Source organism: Saccopteryx bilineata, chromosome 11, assembly GCF_036850765.1.
Source record: "Saccopteryx bilineata isolate mSacBil1 chromosome 11, mSacBil1_pri_phased_curated, whole genome shotgun sequence".
Taxonomy (NCBI): domain Eukaryota; kingdom Metazoa; phylum Chordata; class Mammalia; order Chiroptera; family Emballonuridae; genus Saccopteryx; species Saccopteryx bilineata.
In genome coordinates, this window is record NC_089500.1 from 36,229,780 (window position 1) to 36,250,356 (window position 20,577).

General features: G+C 36.9%; 1 protein-coding gene across 5 annotated transcripts in view; it reads left to right on the forward strand.

The window, feature by feature from the left end:
- The window catches only part of TRAPPC8 (trafficking protein particle complex subunit 8), an 81,081-nt gene extending 62,158 nt beyond the window's left edge, over positions 1-18,923 (forward strand). For all 5 annotated transcript variants that reach the window (XM_066247602.1, XM_066247604.1, XM_066247603.1 and 2 more), the window contains 9 exons: positions 1,895-2,042; positions 3,378-3,474; positions 4,701-4,769; positions 4,859-4,917; positions 7,136-7,309; positions 10,475-10,576; positions 14,881-15,026; positions 16,870-16,959; positions 17,905-18,923. In XM_066247602.1, coding sequence (XP_066103699.1) covers positions 1,895-2,042; positions 3,378-3,474; positions 4,701-4,769; positions 4,859-4,917; positions 7,136-7,309; positions 10,475-10,576; positions 14,881-15,026; positions 16,870-16,959; positions 17,905-18,139 — 1,120 coding nt within the window. In that variant the 3' untranslated portion in view covers positions 18,140-18,923. The remainder of the gene's footprint in view (positions 1-1,894; positions 2,043-3,377; positions 3,475-4,700; positions 4,770-4,858; positions 4,918-7,135; positions 7,310-10,474; positions 10,577-14,880; positions 15,027-16,869; positions 16,960-17,904) is intronic.
- The last annotated feature ends 1,654 nt before the right edge of the window (positions 18,924-20,577 follow it).

Consider the following 20,577-nt stretch of genomic DNA (forward strand, 5'->3'; position numbering starts at 1 on the left):
ATTTTATTTCATGGATTATTTAAAGTATGTTGTAAGACTTACTGTGAGGAGAAATGATACGGTATTTGTAAACATGAGTACATTTTGGGTCCTTAGTCAGTGCTAGTTCTCCTTAAGAAGATGATAGAGTACTCTGGCCTAGGCAAGCTGGAGGGCTTTAAGAATGTAGTAGAGTTGATAGCCCTGGCCGGTTGGCTCAGTGGTAGAGCGTCAGCCTGGCGTGCAGAAGTCCCGGGTTCGATTCCCGGCCAGGGCACACAGGAGAAGCGCCCATCTGCTTCTCCACCCCTCCCCCTCTCCTTCCTCTCTGTCTCTCTCTTCCCCTCCCGCAGCCAAGGCTCCATTGGAGCAAAGATGGCCCGGGCGCTGGGATAGCTCCTTGGCCTCTGCCCCAGGCGCTAGAGTGGCTCTGGTCACAACAGAGCGATGCCCCGGAGGGGCAGAGCATTGCCCCCTGGTGGGCAGAGCGTCGCCCCCTGGTGGGCGTGCCGGGTGGATCCCGGTCGGGTGCATGCGGGAGTCTGTCAGACTGTCTCTCCCCATTTCCAGCTTCAGAAAAATACAAAAAAAAAAAAGAATGTAGTAGAGTTGAAATGAGCTCCCAAGGAAAGTAAAGATTTCAGAATTTGCATATAAAGGGGATAGGCAAGGGAATAGGGAGTCTTCTAGGATGAGTCTGTATATATACCACATTTCCCCATGTGTAAGACTCTCCCATGTATAAGACACACCTAATTTTGGGGCCCTAAATTTGAAAAAAAATGTTTTACATAAATTATTGAACTCGTTTTATTCATTATAAAATTCATACAACTCCTTATCACTGTCAAAACTCCCATCCATTAGTTTGTCCTCATCTGTGTCTCATGACAAATCACTGTCTTAATATATTGTTCCATCTGTGGCATTTGAAATGCCACAGCCACTGTATAAGATGCACAAAGTTTTTAGACCCCAAATTTTTCAAAAAGGGTGCATCTTATACATGGAGAAATACGGTAAATGAAGATTTACGATCTGAATGAGTTAGTTTGGCTACAGTATAAAACATACAGGGGTGGGAAAAAGTTGGTTTACCATTCATATGGAGAAAGGTATGCACGTTATGATTATTACAATAGCTTTATTAACTCAGAAGAATGTTGCAATGGCACAGTCCACTTAGGTGCAACCTCGTATGAGCTCAGACTCCTGGCCCTCATTATTTACACATTGCAATGTACTTGCTATACTCAAGCACACTTTGGCACAGAGTTCTTTATTGGCATCAATTTTTTGGCACACTTCTCTTATTGCAGCGAATCCTATCATCCACAGCATGTGATTTTTGGGAAAAGACTTCATCTTTGACAATACCCCAAAAGAAGAAGTCCCTTTGGGTGAGAGGTCTGATGGTTGTGGTGGCCATGCCTTTGGCCCTCATTGACCTATTCACCTGTGGACACTCACAACTGTAAACCTACTAATGTCTACCCCTGTATGTAAAGGAAGTAAAGGGGAATAAACCTTGAAATGTAAAGCTTTACTGTGGAGGGCCTGGAATGCTAGGTGCAAGTTTGGAGTTTAGTTGGTAGACATTCAGTTTCCATGGAACCACTGTCAGAGAAGAGGCATAATCAGGACATTGGTACATGAAGATCATTATCATGTGCTATACAGATAACTTTGAGAGCAGGGGAAAAGCCTGGAGTCAGGGAGACTAATAGTATCCTTGCAAATTGAGAGGAATTAATTGAACTTAGGCCAACTAGATAATTTTACTTTATTCTTTTTGTTTTTTTGGAGTGTAAATAGTCCTGAGAGTGATGAGGTTTTAAAAGGTTTATTTGGAATTAGAGACTCATAACACAGGGGGAAGTTTTTAGATTACATTTGCAATTATTTATTTCTTCAGCCACAGAATATTAAGACACACGGCAGTTATTTGTACGAGCCGGTCTTTGAATGTGCGAGCCACTGTCTGCAGAAGTAACTCTCTTGAAGATGAGGAAGGCAGAGGGGGCAATATGCTGGTCTTTGTGGATGTGGAAAATGTCAATACTGTAAGTTGGTTTAAAACCAAATTTTATTTTTAATTCTACTTGAATTATTTCCTTTGTTTTTAGTTATGGATTTTTTTTCCATTCACAAGACAGAATAAGCTAGGAATCTAGGAATCTTCATGTACAACACAGTGAGAGCATCCTACTTCTCCATTAGTTTTGTCATTTTTTAAAAATCTCTCTTTAGATAAAAGCATCTGGTGGCATAAATATGGTACATATTCATATGATATATAGCCCCATATGCCAGTAATTCAACCCAAAAGAGACCTTATAGAAGTATTTTTAGTCTCACCATTGAGAACCTCTTGTAATTAATTTATGAAGTTCTGTTAGGATTTCACATTTAGCATTAATTTGATAACCCTTCACATACATTCTGACAGTACTATTTCTCTTATATAAAGCATTTTAAACATTTTACCATTCCTGTTGATGTACTCAAAATATAAAAATACTCTTTCCCTGACTGGATAGCTTGGTTGGTTAGAGTGTCATCTGGAAGCGCAGAGATTGCCAGTTCAGTCTCCAGTTCAGGGCACATAGAAGAACAGCTCCATGTCACCCCCCTTCCTTCCTCACTAAAAATCGATAAATTTAAAAATTATATATATAAATGTATTCTTAAAGAAGGAAATGCGATCTCATAATTAAATAGGTTCTTAGCTTCATATTGTGTTTAGATATTTATTTGAAATGTTTTAATTGTATAATGTACTTTGCTTTTAGCTTATAAGATTTGTAAGGTCACTTCTTTTTAGGATATTTAGGGTTAATGCACTAATACTTTGATGATTATCCCCCCAAAATCAACATTGGTAAGATAAGAAAATTTTAATTTTAAATTAGCTCTTAGGAGAATAAAAAATTATAAGCAGTTTAAATAACTTTATGTATATTAGCTGTGTATTGGGATTCTGTTTTGTTTATTTGTTTTGCCTTAGTAAGAATGGGATATCTCAGAAAGATCAGGAGAAATAAAAGGAAATAATTTTGATTAAAAATTGACAACAAATAATTTTTGATCTATTAAACACTACCAGTAATTCATTATGATAGATCTAATAACTGAATACTTTGTTTCAAAATTTGCCATTAGGAGTGCATTATAAACATATTTCTTAGATGAAATGTTGGCTTCTCTGTTTTAAGAATGTTAGAAAAGGGATTTAAATAACTTTCTGAAATGTATATATTGTTAATTTATTTTAAAATAAAGTTTTTATCTATGTTAATCAATATTGACTTTGGTATGTTTGTCTGAATATTGTTTTTATTGGAATCCTCTGTTAGTACTCCTAAATCCTTAATGATTCTTTCGTTTCTTTTTGGTAGAGTGAAGCCAGTGTTAAGGAATTCCATATAGTACAAGTATCAAGTAGTAGCAAACACTGGAAGTTACACAAATCTGTAAACCTCTCTGAAAACAAAGGTTTGTGCCTTTTTCCCTCTTCATAGTGAATTCTGATATATCCTCGTTGCCTGTTTTTTTTTTTTTGTTTTGGTTGTTGCTGTTCAGAGTAATACTATAAGATAAGATTACTTGTGCCTTTCTTATAATTAACTTTATTAAGTAATAAATTATGCTTTCATTAGTTTACAAGATATGAGTAAAATGACTTATTTTAATTGGTTCTTTTCCATCTTTTTAGTCCTTTCCACATTTTTGCCTCTTTTTAATTTTTTATTCATTTGTAAAATTGGTGCCTGAATACATGATCACTGTCAAAATTTCGAACAGCATAGAAACATATAGACTAGAATATGGAAGTGTCTCTATTTCCTTTGCCATTGAAGGGCTGGATTTTCTGTGTATAGCCATATTTACATGCTTACTGGGTCTTCTGTGCATTTCCATATTTATGTAACATTTCAAAACAGAATATGCATCCTTGTGATATATGTTGACAAATTGTTTTCCAGACTATCAGTTTATCATCCTGCTAGTTATATGAGTATATCTAGTAATGTAGAGTGGAGTAAAGCTGGCAAAATGATATTTGCTTTTTCTAGAAAAGAATTATATGATATACACTCAAAAAGATTAAAAAAATATTTAAACCCCTTAGCCTTGTAGATATCCTTATTTTTAGAAAATAACTTAAAATATGGAAAAATTCATACAGTCAGAGCAGTTTATTGCAATATTATGCTTACTAGGGAAAATTTCAATGTGGCTTTAATGTAAATTAAGCTACAACTAAGACTACTTTGTTATTAAAATATATATATTAGCATTTTAGAGGTGTTTGCAGTGGTGGAAATATATCATAGCAAAGTATGTACATACAACAGTAGTGGTATAAATCATGCATATTCTGAAGAAATACTGAACAGAGTGAAGAAATAGAGTGGTAGGATTGTGGACTCCCTGGCCCCCAAGTTCTAGTCTTTCAAACATCTGTTCTGTCAGATAGATAGATAGATAGATAGATAGATAAACAGATAGCCACATATGAACATGTATTTCAGGAAAATTTTATCCTTCTTAAGAGCAGAATGAGATTTCCTTCACTGAAATGAAAGCAAAGATATTTTTCATTAAAATCATTTATTATGAATTCTTTTCCAGTTTGACTGAGGAAATCTGAATAATGAATTGCTTTTACCATGTCATAAGCTGAGAAAGCTCTTTGAAATTTTCTCTTTTCTTCCTAGATGCCAAACTTGGCAGTAGGGAAAAGGGAAAATTTTGCTTCAAGGCAATACGATGTAAGGAAAAAGAAGGTAAATTCATTTTATTTTAACATTTTCTTAATGGTCATTTTATATTTCATACCAGTTATATGATTAGCTTGTTTTCTCTTGTTTTTTAGTTGCCACACAGTCTTCAGAAAAATACACTTTTGCAGATATCATCTTTGGAAATGAACAGGTATACAAATAAGGACAGTAGCATTTGATTTTAAAAGTCAGAGTTCTGAAATATCTACCTATTTTGGCAAAACTATTGCTTTACTAATCCCCAAATTCTTTGATGGATGAACTTGTCAACTTTGTTAGGTTTTGACACTTGACCTCAGCTCCCCAAAATAGACCCGCAAATGCTATATGGATTATACCATTTTAATTAATTCATTAAAGTTAACTTTTTTTTGTATTACATAAAATAAGAATAGTCTTTGGGATTGAAAAAAAGAAACAGGATTGTATGAGGGAACTTGTCTGTTAGAAAAAGTGGTCACAGTGGAACATATAGATGATAATGCTCTTGATTTTAGTGTCTCATATGGTTCTGAGACCCAAATAAGTTCTTTTGTGATTTTAAATGTATTATTGTCTAGAGCAGTGATACTTCCAACTTTATTATTTGTAAGAATCACCAGGAGCAGTGGTTTTCAAACTTTCAGAAATGTGCTTCTGAGTCACCTGGAGATCTTGTTGAAATACAGAAATTCTGATACAGTAGGACTGGGGTGAGAGCTGAGAATGTATATTGCTGTGAGCTTCTGGTGGTATTGAGATGATCAGTCTGCAGATCTGTTTTTGACCTAGAGAATTTTGTAAAAATGAGAGCTTTGCCTTTCCACCTCCGAAGCTCTGTTTTATTATGTCCTGGATGGAGTTTGGGAATATGCATTTTCAACCAGCTGTGCAGATAATCTGAAGGAGGGGATTTGGGGATCTCTTCGAAAAGTACAAGACCCACATTGTAAAATTCTATGTAGTTGTATACTGTTATTGGTATTATTTCTTCCTTGTGTTCTTCCCCTTGATAATTTCACACATCCTGATACTTTCGTATTTCTATTATGTTTTGCCTTCATCTGACTTATTTTTTGTGACTTTTTACATTTTAAGAAAGCAGCTATTTAGCTCAGAGCACCAAAAGCCCAATAATTCCAATAGAAGTGTGACATTTGGAGATATTGTGTTTACTGAGTGGTTGAATTAGCTTTCAGGACTTCAGTTTGCTTTGTTCCTTTTATTTTTAAATTTAAAATCCCTAGAAACATCATTAGGACCCTTAAATTATATTCAGCTTGTAATTTTTATTGTATTTGTTACTATATAGTTTTGTATAGGAGCATTGAAGACAGAAACAAAGACATTTCCGGTTGACAGCACTACAGGTTAACAAGAAAACTGTGGGAAATGGTTTACCACAAAAAGTTGTACTCCTAACACGAAAAATGTATATATTTATTAATATATAATTAACTTGAAGCTTGACATCTACATAATACAGCCTATAATCCCAGAAATCATAAGGAACAGATTTTATGATGAAGCATGATATTCCATTAAGGAGATCCCTTAGTTCTGTGTCCATTTAAAAAAAATTCTTATTTTCTCTACCTCAAGTATACAAGCCAAATTAATGTCAGTGACTCCGTATGGTTTCTATTGATTATATGTTGCCTACTGTTCTGAGCAATGCTTCTGTTATTTTTTTTAAATTTTTTTCTATTATCTTCTACTTCTGTTATTTTAATAGTAAAAAAAAATCTTTTCAACAGTTTGTTTCTAATTCATTTTCTTAGAGCTACACATTTATTCTTCATGGATTCTTGAAAGGTGAAACCTAATGTTTCTAGCAGTGTAGGTTAGTTATTTTGAAGTAACATCTTTAAGGTTCATGGTAATTTATAACATTTTAGGTGTTCAATTATTAGTGTGGCCTTTCAATATTCAAAAGTTGACAAGAAATTTTGAAGACTTCTCTTGGGTGTGTATAAGGCAGGGGTCCCCCAACTACGGCCTGCGGGCCACATGCGGCCCCCTGAGGCCATTTATCCGCCCCCCTGCCGCACTTCCAGAAGGGGCACCTCTTTCATTGGTGGGCAGTGAGAAGAGCATAGTTCCCATTGAAATACTGGTCAGTTTGTTGATTTAAATTTACTTGTTCTTTATTTTAAATACTGTATTTGTTCCCGTTTTGTTTTTTTACTTTAAAATAAGATATGTGCAGTGTGTATAGGGATTTGTTCATAGTTTTTTTTATAGTCCGGCCCTCCAACGGTCTGAGGGACAGTGAACTGGCCCCCTGTGTAAAAGTTTGAGGACCCCTGGTATAAGGTATAGAAATATATATTAGGGAGGGTATATTTAATGGGAAACATTTATGTAAACAAATGATTTTCTTTTAACAGATAATAAGTTCAGCAAGCCCGTGTGCAGATTTCTTTTATCGAAGTTTATCCTCTGAATTAAAGAAATCTCAAGTGCAGCCATCAGTGCATACAGAAAAGCACTCAGCTGCAGATGCTGTGCGATTGATTCAGAAGTGCAGCGCGGTGGATTTGAATGTTGTCATATTGTGGAAGGTATGTGTTATCCATTCTTTCAGCAAGTTTTGTTTATAGATATTCGATTCTTAAGCTGAAGAACAAATACAAGTTACTCTATGTTTTTCCAGCTGAAATGTTCCAGTTACAATATTTAAGTTGTTTTATAACTTTTTTTAACAGTTCAATAATGACTTTTTTTTTTTGCCAAAAGAAGAATTCATTCAAGTTAGTTCACTTTTCTCTCTGTTTCTGTTATTTAAGTGGTGCTGAGAATACTATAATCATGATAAGCTTCATGAAAGTGAGTGTTATTTTTATTAAACTCTTTATTATGGACATTTTTCAAACACTAAAAAAAGAAAACACTTTGAATCTCTTGGTACCCATTATTCATTTGTTGCTGTTCATCTTTCATCTATTCTGTTTGCCTCTACATTGTTTTATTTTTTGCTGTAGCATCTTTTTTTAATAACATACTTGTTTTTTGAGAGAGAGAGATGAAAAGCATTAGCCTTTTATTTTTTTTTAATTTTTTACAGGGACAGAGAGAGAGAGAGAGGGATAGACAGAGGAACGGAGAGAAATGAGAAGCATCAATCATCAGTTTTTTGTTGCATCTTATTGTTCATTGATTGCTTTCTCATATGTGCCTTGACTGGGGGGCTACAGTAGACCAAGTAACCCCTTGCTCGAGCCAGCGACCTTTGGTCCAAGCTGGTGAGCTTTTGCTCAAACCAGATGAGCCTGTGCTCAAGCTGGCGACCTTGAGGACTCAAACCTGGGTCCTCCGCATCCCAGTCCGACGCTCTATCCACTGTGCCACCGCCTGGTCAGGCAAGCATCAGCTCTTAGTTGCATCACTTTCACTGTTCATTGATTGCTTCTCATATGTCCCTTGGGGGGAGGATTTAGGGGGTGAAGTTGAGTCAGTGACCCCTTGCTCAAGCCAGTGACCTTTGGGATTATGTCAATGATCCTGCACTCAAGCCAGTGACCTCAGGGCTTTGAACCTGGGACCTTAGTGTCCACACTGTCCCTCTTTCCATTCTGCCACCACCAGTCAGGTGATGACACAATATTTGATCAGTAAATGCTTCTCTGTGTACTTATAGTACCTAAGCACTTTCTTGTTTAATTTAACCCCACAGTATTATTATCTCAACCAAATTGACAATAATTCTCAATAATCTAATTGTCAGCCTATATTTAGTTTTTCTGGATTATTTGAAAAAATATATGTATTTTTAGAAAATAAGATCCATACGTGGCAAATCACAATAAGGTTGTTTAGGCATTAGTCTTTCCCAGAGTTATCTGAGGAGACTTGTTTTTCACAGTATACCTGTTCTATTTTAGGCATATATATATACTGCTCACAGAAATTAGGGGATATTTCAAAATGAATATGAAGTGATAAAATATCCTCTAATTTCTATAAGCAGTATATTTAGTGTGTTTTTTTATTTATTTTTTTATTTTTTGTATTTTTCCGAAGCTGGAAACGGGGAGGCAGTCAGACTCCCGCATGTGCCCGACCAGGATCCACCGGTCAGGGGGCGTTGCTCTGCCGCAATCAGAGCCATTCTAGCGCCTGAGGCAGAGGCCACAGAGCCATCCCCAGCGCCCAGGCCATCTTTGCTCCAGTGGAGCCTTGGCTGCAGGAGGGGAAGAGAGAGACAGAGAGGAAGGAGAGGGGGAGGGGTGGAGAAGCAGATGGGTGCCTCTCCTATGTGCCCTGGCCAGGAATCAAACCCGGGACTCCTGCACGCCAGGCCGACGCTCTACCAATGAGCCAACCGGCCAGGGCCTGTTTGTGTTATTTTTATTGAATTTATCAGGGTGACATTGGTTAATAAAATTACATAGGTTTCAGCCCTTTTTAGGTAACTCAGTTGGTTAGAGCATCGTCCCAATAGGCCAAGGTTGCAGGGTCCATCTCTGGTCAGCACATATAAGAATAAACCAGTAAATGTATAAATGAGTAAAACAACAAATCTGTTTCTCTCTTTTTGCCCCTCTTTTTTTTCTCTCTCTAAAATTAGTAAATAAATTTTGAAAAGGTTTTAAGTATACAATTCTATAAGACATCATCTTTTTGTTATATTGTGTTCACCACCTCAAGTTGTTTCCTTCCATCACCGTTTATCCGCCCTTTACCCTCTTCTGCCTCCTCCAGCCCCTTTCCCTCTGGTGATCACCATGCTGTTGTCTATGTCTATGAGTTCTTTTTTTCTTTGATGAATCCCTTTACCTTTTTTCACCCAGCCACGGAAACCTCCTCCCCTCTGACAGCTGCCAATCTGTTCTCCGTATCTACGAGTCTTTGTGTTATGTTTGTTAGTTTATTTTTTTTCATTAGGTTCTACCTATTAGTGAAATCATATTGTATTTGTCTTCTGTTGACTGGCTTATTTCACTTAGCATAACACTTTCTAGGTTCATCTCTGCTGACCCAAAAGATAAGATTTCCTTCTTTTTCACTGCTGAATAGTATTCCATTTATGTTTACTGATGAGTACTTGGGCTGTTTCCAAATCTGGGCTATTGTAATTAATGCCACAATGATCATGGGAGTGGGTGTCTTGTCTTTCAAATTAGAGTTTCCAGGTGTTTTTGTTGTTGTTTATTCGCAGAACTGGAATATCAGGGTCATAAGGCGGTTTCATTTTTAATTTTCTGAGGTAACTCCAAACTGTTTTCTGCAATGTCTGCATCAGTGTATATTCCTAGCAGCAGTGTGGGAGGGTTCTCTTTCTCCACATCATCGCCAAGACTGGTTTGTTGATTTATTGATGATAACCATTCTGACAGATGTGAGGTGATAATACATTGTGTTTTTAATTTGAATTTCTCTGGTGATTAATGATGATGAGCATATTTTTGTATGTCTGTTGGCCGTCTGTGTCCACAGCAAAGATGAGCTTGTTGCTTGTCTAAGGCTTGGGCAGTTTCACGAATTCCACATGCTAGGTCATTGCGGATGAGACCGTCTTCAGTGTCTCTTGTAAAGCAATAGAATGCCCATTACGTCTCCAGCAGCAAGCCTTCCTCCACCACAGCAGTGGGTTACAGTTGGGGCCAAATCTTCACCACACCCAAGTCTCTGCCTCCATGTATTCCACAGTGGCAGGGAAAGAGCTTGTTGGCTGCTTTTGAGGTTACTGTTAAGCCCAGTAACATTTTTCGTGCTTTGTATTTTAGGCTTACGTAGTGGAAGACAGTAAACAGCTTATTTTGGAAGGTCAACATCATATTATTCTTCATACTATAGGAAAAGAGGCCTTTTCATATCCTCAAAAACAGGTAATAACAGTTTGCTTTGGGCTTTCCTATAAACTTGGGGTTTTATTTGGTTGGTTTTTGTATTTTTGATGTAGTCTGGTTTGTGCAAGTTTTTATATTGGGATTTGAGTTGGTGGCAGAAGACTGATTAAAATTAGAAATGAACATAAATTGCTTTTAAAATTTCTTAGCACCTTATAAGAGTATTAAGATGCATTTGTTAGCTTGAGGTATGCTAAGATATGCTCTATATTGAATCTAGAATTCATATTATGTAAAGAATTGATTTACTTCAGAGAACAAAGTTCTCTGTGTTTCATTTGTTGTAACAGGCCCACACGTGTGCATTGCAGAATTCCAGGGGCATCTCATAAAACGTAAAGGATGGCCTCTGGAATTGTGCCGCAGCTGGTAATGGTGTTTAATAGATTTTCTTACTTTTCCTGAAGTACTAGTATTTAATCTTAGTATCTGTGAACAAAACTGAAGCACACATTAGTCCAGTAATCAAAATAGTTACCTTAGATTTATAAATAATCTCAATTATGAAGCTTTTCTTCCCGTTATTTTTGACTTTTTTTTTTTTTTTTTTTTTTGGTATTTTTCTGATGCTGGAAACAGGGAGAGAGACAGTCAGACAGACTCCCACATGCACCCAACCGGGATCCACCCGGTACGCCCACCAGGGGCGAAGCTCTGCCCACCAGGGGGTGATGCTCTGCCCCTCGGTGGGGAGGGGGTTGCTCTGCCGCAACCAGAGCCACTCTAGTGCCTGGGGCAGAGGCCAAGGAGCCATCCTCAGCGCCCGGGCCATCTTTGCTCCAATGGAGCCTTGGCTGCGGGAGGGGAAGAGAGAGACAGAGAGGAAGGGGGGGGGGTGGAGAAGCAAATGGGCGCTTCTCCTATGTGCCCTGGCCGGGAATCGAACCTGGGTCCCCCGCACGCCAGGCCGACGCTCTACCGCTGAGCCAACTGGCCAGGGCTATTTTTGACAACTTTTATTTTGAAATAATTTTCAAACTTACAGAAAAGCTGCAAGAATAGAAAAGACTCTATACCTTTCACTCAGGTTCACTAGTGGTTAGTGTTTTATCTTATTTGCTTTATTGTTCTTTCTCTATATGCATAGATACTGATTTTTTTTCTTGATTATTTTAAGTAATTACTTTCAAGTAAAGTGCAGACATTCTCTCCCTCTACACCTAAATACATCACTGAGCATGAAAGATAATCTTTTACATAATCATAAAACTGTGATTAAAATTTGGGAGTTTAACATTGATGCAGTACTCTTAATATACAGTCTGTAATCAGGTGTACTCAGAATTCTCAATTATATCCTTGTAGCAGTTTGTTTTTCCTTTTCCAGGATCCAGATTATGATGCATTTTATTTTCTTGTCATGTCTCTTTAGTTTCCTTTATTCTGGAATAGTTTCTGTGCCTTGGTCAGTTATGACATTGACATTTTTGAAGAGTATGGGCCAATTATTATTATTATTATTATTATTATTATTTTCATTTTTCCGAAGCTGGAAACGGGGAGGCAGTCAGACAGACTCCCGCATGCGCCCGACCGGGATCCACCCAGCATGCCCACTAGGGGGGCGATGCTTTGCCCCTCTGGGGCATCGCTCTGTTGCGTCCAGAGCCATTCTAGCACCTGAGGCAGAGGCCACAGAGCCATCCCCAGCACCCGGGCCATCTTTTGCTCCAATGGAGCCTCGGCTGAGGGAGGGGAAGAAAGAGACAGAGAGGAAGGAGAGGGGAAGGGGTGGAGAAGCAAATGGGTGCCTCTCCTGTGTGCCCTGGCCGGGAATCGAACCCGGGACTCCTGCATGCCAGGCTGACGCTCTACCGCTGAGCCAACCGGCCAGGGCCTGGGCCAATTATTTTAATGAATAGTAATACCTCTTTGGATTTTTCTTATGTCTCCTCATGATTAGATTAAAGTCATACATTTTAATACAGAAATACTACATAAGTGATGTTATATCCTTGTCAGTGTATTATATCAGAAGGCACACAGTAATAATTTTTCCCATGATTTGTGATGGACCAATTGAGTAAAGTATTGTCTGCTATGTTTCTCTATAGTAAAGTTACTGTTTTTCCTTATATAATAACAAGTAATTGATGGAGAGATAATTTAAGACTATAAATGCTTCATTTTTCATCGGGCTTAGGTTCACTAATTTTAGCTTTTGTTGGTGATTCTGTAATTTGAATCAGTTTTTATTTTGATAGTTACTAATGGTAATTTTTTATTACGTTTAATGATACCAAATTCAATCCCAAATCTATTTCCTATTTTTAAAAAATAAGTTTTCTCCCTTTGAATAATAAAAAAATCTGAGTTCTAGTTGTAAATGCTATAACATTGTCATAATTTGGAACATCTCAAACAATAGCAAGATTGGTATTTAGAAAATGAAAAAAAGTAACTTATTAACATCTAACCTTGTTAGCTCCATTTTTTGTACTGTATATAGCATATTTATTTCTTTGTGTTTCACTTTTGAAGTAGTTTATATTCTCTTTATATAACTAACTGAGCTTGGGAGATATGACAATTGAAGCCCAAAGACATTCAAATTGATGATCTATGCAAATTACTTGCATCACTTGCAAGGATTTTTTGTGTGTGTGTGTGACAGAGACAGAGAGAGAGAGAGAGAGAGAGGGAGGGAGGGAGGGAGGGACAGGTAGAGACAGGAAGGGAGAGAAAGGGGAAGCATGGATTCTTCTTTGTGGCTTCTTAGTCTCCTTAGTTGTTCATTGATTGCTTTCTTATATGTGCCTTGACCAGGGGCCTGCAGCAGAGCAAGTATCTCCTTGCTTAAGCTACCGACCTTGGACTCAAGCTAGCGACCTTGGGCTTCAAGCCAGAGACCATGGGGTCATGTCTATGATACCATGCTCAAGCTGGTGAGCCCGCACTCAAGCTGTCAACCTTGGGGTTTCGAACCTGGGTCCTCCGCATCCCAGTCCAACGCTCTGTCCACTGTGCCACCACCTGGTCTGGCTAAAACAAGGGTTAATAGTACTTTACACCTACCTCTCTCGTGGTTGAACTATTATAAGATAGAATCAAATCCTTATTGTGAAACTATTGGTACAAATTCTTTAGTAGATGATAAAGGTCTTTATCATAATTACTTATGTCTGTTGTTGGAGTCTAAAAGCAAATGTAGATAGACTGTCACTATATTTCAATGAAAAGTTATTTACAAAAACAGGAGGCAAGCTGGGTTTGACCCATGGGCTATAGTTGCCAATTCCTGGTATAGATCAGAATCCAACTTGAGTAGCAAGAAATTAAAAATCAAAATTTTTGTGGATGGTGAAGGAAAATGGAGAAAATATAACCAAGAAAATAAAGTAGAAATGAGATGTTACTCTCTTTTTATTTAGATCATAATGATATTTATTGAAATATTTATAGTGTGCCTGACACCGTCACTGTTAATACTTTTACATATATATATATAAACTTTTAGTTAATAGTTAAAGCACTATAATATATAAAACAGAACAATATATTTTCAAAATTGAATTTTAAGGCAATTTTATGTCAACTATATAATGCTTTACAATTGATTAACTGTAGCCTAAGTATTAAGCAGTTTTACCAGATGAGAAACACAACTTTTGAAATCATTATGTACTCTTTTTTATATATGGGGAAATAAGTCTTAATGTGTTAAATGTCTAAGATCATAGACTTAATATGTGAAGTTGCTGGAATTCATGTCCAGCTCCACATAACAAATAGGGAATGAATAAATGTTTCTAGATCTGAGTTTCTTTAGCCTAGATTATATCACAAATGATTCCAACTGTTTGTTTAAATAGTAGCAGAAATAGTATTGCCTGACCAAGCGGTGGCGCAGTGGATAGAGCGTCGGACTGGGATGCGGAAGGACCCAGGTTTGAGACCCCGAGGTTGGCAGCTTGAGCGCGGGCTCATCTGGTTTGAGCAAAGCTCACCAGCTTGGACCCAAGGTCACTGGCTCCAGCAAGGGGTTACTTGGTCTGCTGAAGGCCCGCGGTCAAGGCACATATGAGAAAGCAATCAATGAACAACTAAGGTGTTGCAGCGTGCAATGAAAAACTAATCATTGATGCTTCTCATCTCTCTCCGTTCCTGTCTGTCTGTCCCTGTCTATCCCTCTCTCTGACTCACTCTCTGTCTGTAAAAAAAAAAAAAAAAAAGAAATAGTATCATTCATGCTTTATTGGTTCTAATTTTGATTGTTTGTATATATCATACTTTATTATAACAAGGCAGTGATTTTATTGTCATATATTTTTTTCTTTTCTCAGGAACCACCAGAAATGGAACTGTTGAAATTTTTCAGATCAGAAAATACTACAGTTTCTTCAAGACCATCAGTAGAGCAGTTTTCTAATCTCATTAAAACTAGTCTTCATTATCCAGAATCATTTAATCATCCATTTCATCAAAAAAGGTTTGAGAGTTTTTTTTGTTAAAACATTTATATACTACACACACATTTATTTATTTTTTTGACAATGGCATTAGCCTAAATATTGAAGAAGAAATTTAGACTAATATTCAGTCTATAGATATTGACCTTATGTAATTTATCCTTTACTGCAGTTCCTGTGTATTGCTGCTGTGGCTAAAGCTGGGTATGGCCTCAGCCACTATAGTTGCCAGAAGTTTCCATTTGATGAGCAGGTTTAGCATGAAGTCAAAAACAAGGAAAAAATATATCATTTTGTGTTTGTTTTAGACACAGAAATTAAACCTAAAACATGACTACCTTATAGATACGTCAAACAGTTCAAATTTCAATAGCATTATTTAAGATTCATTAAATAGTAATCTTCTGGAGGAATGATATGCTTATAATTTTGGTAAATAGCCTGATATATAACTTAAGATTCTAAAAATAAAAAGGCCTAAATCAGATGACACTTTAAAAAGTTGCTGGGTTATAGGTATAAGAAAAGGTGGAGAGAAGTCTGTTAAAACCAGTCTGTAAGTGATAATTGAAGGTATGAAGTTTGGAGAAGTCACCCTGAGTAAGGGGGGAGGGGAGGTAGAACAAAAAGATAATGGTGACCTGCAGAACAGTGACATCTGAGAGCAGAGATAAGGAGAAAGAAAGGAGTCCATGAAGAAGACTGGTTGATAGGTAGCAGTCAAAAATTAGAAAGAAAAGACCAGTGGGGAGAAGGTGGTATATCTAAGGTTGAGTGAGAACAGTTCAAGGAGAGAGAAGTGGTTAGCAGTTTACAATGCTGCAGAAAGGTCAGATAGTAAATGGACCAAAAAAGGTGTTCATTGCATCTGATGATAGAGGTTTTTGAGAATATTACAATGTAGTGGGAGTGGAAGCGTGACATAGGAGGTTGAGGAGGGTGTCGGAGGTATGTAAGTAAAGATACTTGATGCAGACCACCCTTTCAAGAAGGTGGGCTATTGGCCCTGGCCGGTTAGCTCAGTGGTAGAGCATCCACCCAGCATATGGAAGTCCTAGGTTCGATTCCTGGTCAGGGCACATAGGAGAAGAGCCCATCTGCTTCTCCACCCCCACCCCTCTCCTTCCTCTCTGTCTCTCTCTTCCCCTCCTGCTGCCAAGGCTCCATTGGAGCAAAGTTGGCCCGGGCACGCTGAGGATGGCTCCATGGCCTCTGCCTCAGGTCCTGGAATGGCTCTGGTTGCAATGGAGCATCGTCCTCTAGTGGGCATACCAGGTGGATCCCAGTCAGGCGCATGCGGGAGTATGTGCTGGTAATTTATTCATTATGAAGTGATACCAGAAACTACGTTACCTATGCAGATATGTCCACTTGAAAGATTTCTCCTTATAACTTTGTGAAAATAATTCTCATATTTTTCCAAAGCATAATGGTTTATAATTATGCAAATCTCTGATAGAAAAGCAAATATTGTTCTGGACAAAATTAAGTAATTTTCAAGAAATATGAAGAAAACAGGATTAGTTCGTTGTTGGTATTGTCATGATTTTTTTTTTTCTCCATTGACGTTTTCATTTTGGGAAATAGCCAGCAAGAAATATATATATATATTTTTAAGATTAGCTATAATAAATTAAAATAAAATAGTTTTGTGGTTGTACGTATTCTGATGTTTATTCAGGCATTGTACACTATTTGTCTTAAGTGATTTTGGAACTCAGTATTTTTCCTTTCTTAAGTCTAATTGTTTTGATGGAACTTATGCTGTTAGGTACCCTTAAGTGTTGTTGTTTTTCAGTGTTGGTTTCTAGTATTTTAAAAATCCAGAGTTAATTTGATTGTTTGTTTGTTTTTCTTCCACAGCCTTTGTTTAGTGCCAGTCACTCTTTTGCTTTCCAATTGTTCTGAGGCTGATGTCGATGTAATAGTTGATCTTCGGCATAAACCAACAAGGTAAATATTTAGTGCAGGATTATTTTACAATTTAAGATTGATTTCAGAACAGTGTGATAGTTCGAAATTATGCAAATAATTACTAACATGGATAGAGCAAGTTTACTACTCGGGCGTGTTACAGAAGTGTTAGAGAGGAGTTATGCAGGATTGCCTTAGCATTAAGATAGTGGCAACATGGGAAGCATTTCCAAAAGCAGCACATGAGTTTGGCTAGAGCTAAAAGTTTTTCTTAAAGTTTGTTGGTGAGAAAGAACTCTAAAATTGAAAACCAGCAAGTGTGTGATAGATAGTATTTTTTTTTAGTTCTTTTTTCCTGATTATAAATAATACTTAATTTTTTAAAATGCAGTTCCATTCATACTCCCATATCTGATATTCCAAGGCTAGATGCTTTCTAGAATTCAGAAGTTTTTGGATTTTTAGAAAAGCAATGTGAAAAATATACTGATTATTGTATAAAACCCCTAATAGGATCTGAAGCAGCTCTCTGAAACGTAGACATACTCTGTGTATGATTATGTATATTATAAAATGAGTAACTATTGCCTTATTGGTAGATACTATGTTGCTCTCCACTTTTCAGTATTATAAACAGTTTCAATATTATAAGCATTCTTGTATACACATTTATTTTTATGTATGGATAATCAAGTGGTGATTAAAAGCTCAGGTTTGAAATCAGGTTCTATTATTACTAGCTGCTATAATGACTGTTAAGGTAACTCACTCTTAGTCTTACCTAGAATGTAGTAACTATTAATAAATATTAGCTATTATAGCAGTAGTATTAAGAGCATTGCCATTGTTATTATCAATAAATAATTGGCTTCATAAAATGATTTCTAGAACTAAAATTGCTAGATGAAAAGAGTTGTGTTATTGGGACTGGGAAAATACATATAAAGAAAAAAATATTCAATTTATCTGTTCCTCTTTCCTTAGTCCAGAATCATTGGAAATCCATGGGTCATTTACATGGCTTGGACAGACACAGTATAAACTTCGGCTTAAAGGCGAGGAGATTCACAGTTTGCAGCTGAAAGCATGCTTTGTGCATACAGGTGTTTATAACCTTGGAACTCCTAGGGTATTTGCCAAGTTATCGGACCAACTTACAGTGGTTGAAACAAGTCAGCAGAACTCCATGCCTGCCCTGATCATCATTAATAATGTGTGACAGCTTATAAAGTTGTACTGAAATCCACAAGAATCAGTTTTATTTTACTGACTGGGTTTTACAGCAGTATTTGAAATACCTAACTTGTTCTGGAGGTTGGTGTCAGATCACTGCAAAATACTTGTCACTTTGTTGATACAAAGCACGTTGGACTGAGAATACTGATACTTTTTTTTTTAAACTTGGTAATAATTTACCTGCTTATAATACAGAATTTCAACATATCCATGCACCTTATTAAGCCCCACCTTAAAAACCAGTGTCTAAGTCTACTGTTACAACTATGGATGGTATACGAATATTAGGAAACGATCTGAGGAAGGAAAGTCCTTGTTGGCAATACTCCTAAGCCATTAGTCAAATTCAGGCTTTACTGTGAAGTTCAATAGAGTATTAAATACAACTTTCCTGTCCTGTTTCACACAGTTCTCTAAAATCAGTTTTGAACTTTGGTTGTCATCATCATACTTCATTCACTACCTGGTGGTTCCTATGGCTTATACATAACTTTGTAAAAAGAAGAAAAAGTTTTTTTCTGATGCTTTGAATATAGTTTTGAAAGGAGTTTGACTTTTTTTCCCCTCATTCATCTCAGCATAGCGTGCACTATTTACAATATGAGATTTTTGTCATTTAAATTATCATATTCTTTATTATGTAACTTTAACAAATTGAGTTGATCTGTTTAAAATATAAATCTCAAGTAATTAAAAAGCTTTTCAAAAATGTATTATATTTATAACAAATGTACTGTAAATAGAATAAAAACACGTTATTCACTGTATAGATTTATTAGATGCCCTTTTTTTTATTCTGAGAACTTAATGTATTCTTAATTTAAAATGAATGCTAACTGTATTATAACAGGTGCCATGCCAGTATCCTGAGGTAGCATTATCATCTTTGTTTCCAGAAGTGAATTACAGCTTTTGTTCCTACAGTCCTTGTGACCTTGTTATAAAAGTGTCAAGTCTGATGCCCAGCAAATTTGGATAATCCTTTTATATCCTGGGAGAAGGAAGATCAGTGCTTATTGAACCACTACAAATTACCATGAATTACCTGGTGCTGGTTGTGGCAGACCAGGTAATTCAGCCTTCCTGCTGAAAAGAAGTAAGAATTCTGAACAAAGCAGAAGGAAACATTAAAAACAAAGTGTTACCAACATAGTTATTAGAGGACCAAAATCCAGAAGAAAGAAGTGAGACCATCATTTGGGACTACTTTGCTTTGGAGTGTTTGACCACTTCCATAGCAGCAGCTGAGAGGTGAAATCTTACATTGACACACTTTGAGACAAGAGGTATTATAGGTCAGGAGAAGTAATCTAAACTGAAGCAGGAAAGGAAAAGGATGGAAAGTGAAAAAATCCCACTGGGTTCAACGAGAAAGTCTTACCTGTTTATTAGGAGTCCTAGAAAGAAGAGAGAGGATAGGGCAAAAGCAGTACTTGAAGAGAATCTGAGAATTTACCAAGATGGACATCAACTTAGAGATTCAATGACTTCAGTAAATTCCAAACAGCAAAATGGAAAGAGACCTATGTATCCAGATGCATCATAGAGAAACTGCTGGAAGTTAAAGGCAGAAGGAAACAATCTTGAATACAGAAGACAAAACTTACTTGAATGGTAACAGTAGTTCAACAAATACCTGACTTCTCACCGAAAATAATGAAGCCAGAAGATAGTGGGTTGTCTTCAAAGGATTTAAAAAAACTAACTCTTAAGGCAAAATTCTAAACTCAAGAAAACTTTTCAAGAATGAAAGTGAAACATTTTTAAAGAAAACCAGAGGGTTTACTTTCAGGTGGCCATAGAACAATGGTGTCTGCCTAAATAGAAATGTTTCCATTTTCCAGGTAAGTGTACAAAGCAACAAGAAGAGCAGGTGAAACTACACCTAATTTGTGCTTTAGCATAGCTAGACAGAGATTACTGCTAACCTCAGATGATCTGTAAATGGAAAAATTAGCACTAGATTCCAACTAGTTATCTTAAGTCTATTGTAAGCATTATGGTGAGTGGAGGAGGGGAAGGCAGGTATCAAGAAAGACTGGATAGAAGATTTGACAACAGAGCTTAAGGGTGAGTTGAAATCACTCTGAAGAGGTAGTTGACCATTGTTATCAAAAGTATTCAACAAGAGAGCTGATTGAGAGAGTTCTGACGATAGGCAAGGCATTGGAGGGTTTGTAGTGGGGTCTCAGGAGTACCAAGGAATAGGGACCATTCATCAGCTGAGGAAATGCCTCCTAACAGAAATTACCTTATAAATCAGCTACTTAGAAGACTTGGGTATTTTGAGGCTTGTGCAGTTCAAATAACTTGCTCAACTGAAATTATCCCATTAAAGATTCATACCCTTAGAGCGGATTTCCAGAAGATTCCATTAAACTGCAGATGCATGTAGGCACACTAATAACATACCCAAATCTG